Source organism: Rhamphochromis sp. 'chilingali', assembly GCF_963969265.1.
Source record: "Rhamphochromis sp. 'chilingali' genome assembly, chromosome: 11".
NCBI lineage: Eukaryota > Metazoa > Chordata > Actinopteri > Cichliformes > Cichlidae > Rhamphochromis > Rhamphochromis sp. 'chilingali'.
Window position 1 is genome coordinate 27,222,587 of NC_137938.1, and position 8,626 is coordinate 27,231,212.

General features: G+C 40.2%; 1 protein-coding gene and 1 long non-coding RNA gene across 2 annotated transcripts; one reads left to right on the forward strand and one right to left on the reverse strand.

The window, feature by feature from the left end:
• Positions 1–48: 48 nt before the first annotated feature.
• Positions 49–7,182, reverse strand: yrdc (yrdC N(6)-threonylcarbamoyltransferase domain containing). The gene is made up of 6 exons (XM_080895628.1): positions 6,930–7,182; positions 3,321–3,516; positions 2,542–2,656; positions 2,330–2,449; positions 1,480–1,610; positions 49–853 (listed from the first exon to the last, which is right to left on the reverse strand). Exons 1-6 carry the CDS (start codon positions 7,099–7,101, stop codon positions 784–786), a joined length of 804 nt encoding a protein of 267 aa, XP_080751754.1. The 5' UTR covers positions 7,102–7,182; the 3' UTR covers positions 49–783.
• A 996-nt stretch (positions 7,183–8,178) lies between these two features.
• LOC308405757 lies at positions 8,179–8,615 on the forward strand. The gene is made up of 3 exons (XR_013973390.1): positions 8,179–8,214; positions 8,280–8,381; positions 8,474–8,615. It is a non-coding gene; the product is annotated as an uncharacterized lncRNA (long non-coding RNA).
• Positions 8,616–8,626: the final 11 nt, after the last annotated feature.

An 8,626-nucleotide genomic window follows, 5' to 3' on the forward strand; every position in this document is an offset into this window, starting at 1 on the left:
CTCAGATAGCTTCTTGTGCATGGAGAAAACTGTGAGACTGGGAAAAAAATATGTAATTTTATTGTGGATTTGCCAATGTTGTACCATCTGTTAATCAAGGTCCAATCAGACACTGAAGATTTAATCATGTACTCCAATTATTAACATTCAAATGAGAGGAATTCTACAAATTATATCCATGTGCCAACCGAAACAACCCAAATGTGCCAGTATTAGTAGTCTACACTGTAAAACAGGATTTACTGCAAGTGTTGATGCTAACAATCGAAGTGCAATCTTCACGCTGCCAGAAAAAAAATGATTAAAAAACAAACCAACAAACAAACAAACAAACAAACAAACAAACAAACAGAAAACAGTTTACAGCCCCCTTAAATAAAGTTGATTTATTATATCACACAGATTCAATCAGACCATTAAAATGTGTTCACTACAGTTCTGATCGTGTTGCGAAAAGGCTGGCTCAAACCATTCTTTCTCCCATGACCACATTACTTAAAGTACTATACAGCTGACCTATTTCTGTATAAATGATAGTTTAAAGCTTAAACTCCCAAATAATGTAATGACAGAAACATATACAAAATATGCTAATCTAAGACATAAGGAAAGATACCCAAGACTTTGAAGCTGCCACTGGAACAAAATCGTCCATCAGCAGTTTCAGTCCTCCTGAGATACAGTCTTCCCCGGCAAAGGCTGATTCATGGATTCATCTTCTCCCAAGTAGCCCCGGGTCAGAGCTGGTTGTGCGTGATTTTTGGAGTGTGGAGAGCTCAAAGGTCATTCTTCCCCAGAGAGCTCTGACAGTCCATATTTGCGCTCGAGCACATCAACCGTAGAAGAAAGGGCACTGAAATCAAAATTGAAGTCATTTCTTGTTTAATGTACCAAGTCTACTTCAGAGGAAACATGGGTGGTTTGGGGGCAGAGGGGGTGTAAGGGTCAGAGTGAGAAAGAAGAGTGTTAACACGATGCGACAGACTGACTCCAAATATGGTTTTTTAATGAAACTAAGACTTGTTCTTGCAAAATGCCTCCTTATTTTTTGTGGTGGGTATTTCAATATTTAAGTTTTGTTTTAGGAGATTCATACTATAGCTGGTGCTGTAACACTGGGAGAGGCTGGAAACACCTGGGTATTTCAAAGCAACAGTGAGTCAGTGCGGATGCATTCCCCTTCTTCAAGTCATGGAATAAACTGGTGCTATATGAATAACTTCCAGTTCTAATTCAGGTGACTTGAGCAACGTATGACTGCTTACTTTGGATATTTTAATACATCAGACTCAGTCAGTTTACTTTTGCTCAGTTCTGGTTTGAAAATGTTTTTTTTCCAGTCAATTTTTTTGTCAGTTGTAAAATGTGCCTGAAGTTCTCTGAAGGAGTTTAAATGATATGCTTAAACATTCAGTTACATCAGATAGTTTTATCTCACTTGGAGAGAAACTATTGGAAAAAGCGTCTGGATGAACTTACCACCCTGGTCTGATGATGCTGTATTTGCCGAGTACTGACAGGTCGACTACTGTTGATCCGAGGCGGCTCTGGTCTCCTATCGGTCCACCATCAACAACCACAGCTAGTTTGGGCCAGAGCTCCTGGAACTCCTTAAGAGGATAAACCCAGCAATATTCAGAGCTACATACACTCACTGACCGCTATGTTAAGTGCGCCTGTTCAACTGCTCAAAAATACAAATAATTAATCAGCCAATCACATGGCACCAAGTCAATGATTTACACATGTAAAGACAACCTGCTGAAGTTCAAACAGAGTATCATAATGGGGAAGAAAGATGAATGAAGTGAAGTGATTTTTTCATCACAGTGAATTCACTTCACTCAAATGGAGCCCACAGTTACCAGATTTCAATGCAATAGAGCACCTTAATAATGTGGTGGAAAAAGAGATTGGGATCGTGGATGTGCAGGTGGCAAATCTGGGGCAACTGTGTCTGTCTGGTAGGTGTACTTGAAATTTAACCTCCTAGGACCTGGCGCCCACATACGCTGACATCACATTTAAGAAATATGTAAAATACAAAATTTTGCTCTACAAGGGCCTGATATCCGCTTACGAGGACATTATACTGCCACTGCTCTATCGAAATTTAAAGCGAATGTCCTCATATGTGGATCTCATTTTTCTCAGAAACAAAAACAAACAAAAACAAAACATAATTCTTTGTTTTTACACTCATCAGATCCTAATCAGCTCAAATAGCAAAGAGACATTAAAAATGCATGCCATGAAAGAGTTCGGGTCTTAGGAGGTTAACGTACTTGAAACTGAAAGAAACAAAAACATCATTTACTTTAGTACTTACATGTACTTCCACTGTGCTGGTATGTGAGCTGATGTTGGCACTTGTGAGTGCCAGTGGTTCCCCACACATCTGACAAAGTTGCCTCATAAAGGGATGATCTGGGATACGTACACCTACAAGCTGAGGAAGACATGGATGTGTAAACAACAATTCACACTTATGATCAAACAATTTATTGTCAGCACTATTCAATGAAAAAGAAGCAAACTCACTGAGGTAAAGGGGTTCAGGTCTGTGTTCAGTTCTTCAGACCTTTCAAACACCAGGGTGACAGGACCAGGGAGCAGGTCACCTAACAGCTCTTTTTTCACCTTCACCTTGCAGTACCTGCACATGACATCACATTACCATACTTGTGTGTAATCTAGCTCCCAAAACTATAAGGAAAACAACATAAATGACCATTAATGACTGCATCACTGCAAAAAAAAGCAGCTGTGTTTTATTTGATTCTCTGCTCTGATCCTGTTTTGTCTTTTGCAATGAAGTTTTGAACTCATGATGTCACGACACCAATTTGCATTGTGGAAAAATTGCTTTGGGCCATTTCATCATGTTCTGAATTTTAATGAAGCAAATGACTGATAGCCAAAATAACTATCTGATAATAAAATAATTGTTTTTCAGGCCAGAATAGTTTTTGGGAATATCCACTATTCTCTGATTTAATTTGTTTCACTTTAAATCCCACAAAGCTTTAACAAATCTCAAAGAAATGCGACATGCCTGCACAGTGATAGAAAATACAGTCACAGAATAAAGTTGCGAATAATAATTACCGAGGTGTCCTTTGACAGCAGGTGTGCCTGTCACTCAAAATGTAAAATGTGTTATTTGAGTGGAGATGGTATCTGTGCCTCATGCATGTGTGACTCTTCAGGAAATGAGTAATATGTTTGTGCAAAATAGATGGCTTAGAGGAGGACTGCACTTAGAATGAAGCAATTACACAACATGTGCCCTGATCAAAGTGAAATAAAAGCACACTTACTTATAGATATCCTGAATTTCCCCTACACAGATGGCCAGCGGCTTCTGTCCGTTTCGTCCTTTAGTGTCATACGTTTTTCTGACGGCGTCGGAGTTTTGGGCCAGACATGCCAGGCCGTAGATGGTATCTGTGGGCACCGCAACAATGTGACCCTCTTTCAGGGCCTTTACTGTGCAACTCAGGATTTCAGCACCATCTGCAGTTCAAAAACAAGGGGTGTTAATGAGACGTCATCCACAGAAGGACACAACAGTATGAATGGATGGTATGAGGAGGTTAGGGCATCTAAATTAAATGTTTACTCTAAACATGTTCCCCCAGCTTTATTACTTTCATTTTCCTTTATGTATAAGGTACAAATTTAGGCTCATCAGCTATCGTGAATGCAATGTAAATACATTAGGGGGAGCGATAAAACAGGAAGAAATATGTATAGTGTAATATGTTTGTTGACTACCAAAAAAAGTACACGCCTGAAGTAGCTAAAAAAAAAAAACCAAAACCAAAAGTACACAACTGAAGTGTGAATAGATAAGCAACCTAATGAAATCCTACTCACACAATTGAACAGGTGATGTAACACCTTTCCAGATGCAATCTCACCTTCTAATCACACTATATACTATAATGCTAAAATATTTGTTGCTTGCCTTCACACACACATCCCATTCTCAGTCCAGAGGATTTAATATGTCAGCCCAGCCTTTGCAGCCATAGAAGCCTCAGCTCAGCTGGGAATTGTGTTTATGGGAATTTTAACCATCCAGAAGTGCATGCATGAGGTCAAACACTGATGTTGGACTCACAGTCTCTGCTCTAATTCAACCCAAAGGTGTCTGTCGGGTTGATGTCAGGACTCTGTGCAGGCCAGTCAAGTTCTTGCACACCAAACTCGCTCATCCATGTCTTTATGGACCTTGCTTTGTGCACTGGTGTGCAGTCCTGTTGGAACAGTAAGGGGCCATCCTAGAGCTGGGCGATATGAGATTTTTTCATATCACGATATGTTCTTTTCATTTCAGGCGATAACGATATCTATCACGATATAAGCCAAATAACTATATTTGTAAGATTTAAATGTGCTGTTGCTCACAAGTAAAATGTGAAATAATCAGCAGCTTGTTTTTATTTAAATATTTATTTCCCATAATAAGTTCAACAGGGTAGATGTACTTAAGGAACATGAGACTTTTTCAGATAAATAAAGGCAAATATTGCAAACTACACAAAAGGCAGCCGCTAAAGCGTTTAAGTTTCAAAATAGAACAAACGAAACAGACTAAATTGTCAATTCCACTTAGAAACAAAATATTAATTGTAAAAATAAATCTTAGTTTGTTTTACAGAAGAACAGACAAAACTGACTAACTTTTGTCAATATCAAATAAACTGAGAACTAAAAGGAAATTCTCAATCTCTCCTTGTTGTATAGCTTAGCTTTTCAAACAGTTTTAACAGTTACTTTAGTCTGACAAAAGCCGAATGACGAATTAGCGCTTCCAGTCAGAGACTGAGGCTACGTCCACACGTACACGGGTATTTTTGAAAACGGAGATTTTCCGTTTTCGTTTTAAAAAATAATCCCGTCCACACATAAAGGCAGAAATGAAGGAAAACGCTGCTATGAACATGCCAAAGCAGCAGGTGGCGCTAGATTCCTAACCGTGCAGAAATGTTGGCCAATCAGAAGTCTAGAAGCCTCGGTGGGAAAAAGTAAACAAAGCTGGGGCATAGAAGCAGAACAGAGTCGTATGTGTGGAGGGACAGTAACTGTGTGTATATGTAAGCATTTAAACACTGCAGAGAGTAGAATTAACAGTAACAGTGTTGTAGAAATTCATTTCACCGAAACAATAACGTGGCGCACAGTGTGACGCATGCACCAGTTTATTGTATTTCCAGACTTGCTTTCGGCACATTTACAGTGCACGCTACTCTGTTTTTGTCAGACTTGAAATAGCCGAAATACCTTCACACTACGGAACTTCTATGGCTCTTCCGTTCGACAATCTCTCCGGCATTGGAACCATCATCTGTTTTCTCTTCGGTCACGCTCGGTTGATTTTTCTAGTCGGCACACTCATTTCCTCCATTACGCGCTGGCTCCATTACCCGCTGGCTGTTTCCCAAACAAACACACGTGCGGCTTGGCACTTGTGCTGTACATAACAAGTCACGCGACGTGACGCTGCGGCTGTGATTGGTTCGGCTCTGCGCTGCTTAATTTGGATTGGCTGACCTTTTTTTTTTTTTTTTTTTTTTTTTAAGAGGACAAGAGCGGCGAGGTCTATCGCGATAGCTTAATTTCTCTATCGAGTAAAAGTTATATCGCGATACATATCGTTATCGTTCTATCGCCCAGCTCTAGGCCATCCCCAAACTATTCCCACAAAGTCAGGAGCATGAAATTGTCCAAATTGTTTTGGTGTGCTGAAGCATTAGGAGTTCCAACCAGACGTCATAATTCCCCTCTTCATCAAACGCTACACTTGGCACATTGCACACAAGTTCTGTTCTCCTGGCAACTGATTGCCAGATGTAGAAATGTGATTCATTACTCCCGAGAACACGTCTCCACTGCTCTAGGGTCAAGTAGCAGCGTGCTTTACACCAGTGTATTGCTTTGCATTGCACTTGGTGATGTAAGCCACTCAGTCATGGAAACCTATTCCATGAAGCTCTCTATGAACTGCTTTTGAGCTAATCTGAATGCCATGTGAAGTTTTGGAGGTGCATAGAAACTGACTCTGCAGAAAGTTGGCAAGCTCGGCACACTATACATCTCAGCATCCGCCGAGTCTGCACTGTGATCACACTTCATCAGCCATGAAGTGATAAAATCACACTTCATGGCTGAGTGGGTATAATACCACTCACAGCTGACTGTGGAATATTTAGTAGCAAGGTAATGTGACAACTTGTCTTATTGCACAGGTGGCTTCCTACTCACTCACTGAGCTGCTCAGAGACCCATGCTTTCTCAAATTTTTGTAGAAGCAGTTTCAAAACATTAAGAACACCTGTCAGCATACTCATCGTCTTAGTACATTTCATTCTACACCTGTTTAAATGTTAAACTTGTTAAAGCAGTGATTGTCAAAAGGATCTGCTTAAGTTCAACCCAAGTATCCGAAGAGGCAAAATACGTAATTTAACTCCATTTGGATAGGGCCAGATGAGGACCTGAGGTTTTCACACAGTACAGAGGCATGAACGTTATGGTAGTTTGGGGCTTTTAATAATTTCTTTAACTTTTGTTTTCCTTTTTCTACAGTGGAATACAGCATACATAATGACTACAACAACAAGAATTAGGTGTACAACTTTGAATTTCTGCTACTAATTTCTAGTTTGGGCAAACAGCTACAAAGTAAGCAGTTCATCCTAACTGGCAGTGCTCACTCTACTGTGACTTAACTGGAGCTTAGTTTTGGATGTTAGAATCACATCGGGTTAGCTGTGAGTCACACATAACAGGAAAACCAAGAATCTGATGCAACATGGTGCAGTGTTTACGTTGCTTAGCGCCAATCAGAGCCGGTTGTTTACAAACACACTCTGCTTCACTAAGCGAGACCTACGTCCACTTTGAATGTTAGACACATGTACCTGTCTCGTCCCGATGGACCGTCGGTCCGTTGGAGGTCGGCGGTAACAGACGCAACACTTTTGTCTTGAGCTCTTTAAACATCTCTGCACTGATCCGACGAGCTGCGACTGAACCGTGAACTCCTTTAGATGTATTTACTAATACAGCAGCAATACTACATACCAGCTTCATAAAATCAAGCGTTCATCCGGAGGACTACCCTGTCTCACACGAGCAACGTGTTGTGGTGGGACCAGATGATAGAATTTTTCCGGGTTACGCCCCCAATCTATGACGACAACAATTAAAGAGCCAGCGGCACGGAAAAATGCAGACTAATACCAATGACCGCCATAAAAACGAGTATAATTTCACACTTGACATATACTTATAGCATTTCTAAAGGGTACGGAGCCCCCCAGGGGACATGGGAGAAAAAAAAAATTAGGGAGGAAAAAAAAAAAAAAATTAGGGAGAAAAAAAAAAATTAAGACGGACTTTTGCGAGATCTCGCAAAAGTCCGTCTTAAATTTTTTTTTTCTCCCTAATTTTTTTTTTTTTCCTCCCTAATTTTTTTTTTCTCCCATGTCCCCTGGGGGGCTCCGTACTAAAGAGATATCTCTCTCTCTATCTTTCTAAACCGAATGCCAACTGCATTCTTTAGCTCATTTTTTTTTTACCTTTTGCAAATAAATAAAAATTATGAGCCTGGTTATATCAAAAATAAAAATTTAAAATAAAATGCATCACGTTTACGGAAAAAGAGGAAAAACAGCAGTGAATAAAAATGTTTTAATACGAGACACTTTCATTGGGAAAAAACAAACCTGTCTTTTTTTTTTTTTTGCTATTTATAGGGGGAAAAAAACAACAAAAACCCCAAACAGATTATTAACTTCAAGTGAATTTCTCAGAACTTTGAGTAGTTAAGTCAAAAATGGGAAACTATACCCCGAAATATACCCTTTCACTTATTGGTGCCTTTTTTGTCCTCCCCCAGTGGTAGAAACATATGTCCAGAGTGGCCTGGGCAGTTCTTTCCCTCGTCATTCACTAATTAGTAAAATATAAATCACCTGAGCACACCTGCTTAAAAAGACCGAATGCCCTTCCTCTATGAAACACGCTGAGCTTGCAAGACAAATGTGTATTTGATCATGGCCTCGGAAACTGGTAAGGTCGCCTGCTGCCCTCCAGCTTTCATGTTATCAGCGGGTTTGTCCAGGTATGTTTTGAACACTTGCAGGTTGCGCAGAGGATTTGCCGTCTGGGCGCGTTGATGAGGCAGGCTCCGAGACTAGACAGGTGAGTCACAGCATGACATTTTAGCCTGATGGTGCTAGGCATTTTAACCAACACGTCCTCCGCAGGCTCTACAGGACATCGAGGACAGACTGTTGGACCTGTCTGAAAAAATAGCCCTGTGCAAAAAGATCGAGAATGACTTGAAGGACTTGCGTCATGCCCTAGAAGTGAGTTTTCTTCTGGTCTCTGAATTCTACTACAAATGGTTATTGTTTTTTTTGTTGTTTTTTTTTTAAATGATACTGGTTAAATGTTACAGAGGAAATCCCCCCAGGATGTGTCCACACCACTCCAGAAATGAAGAGAAGAGGAAGACCCCTCCCACCTGCTGATTGCTATCTAACTAAATGAATGAATTCTATTAAAGTAACACAAAATGCTTCACCAAGCAAACATTTCAGTGACAAGGATA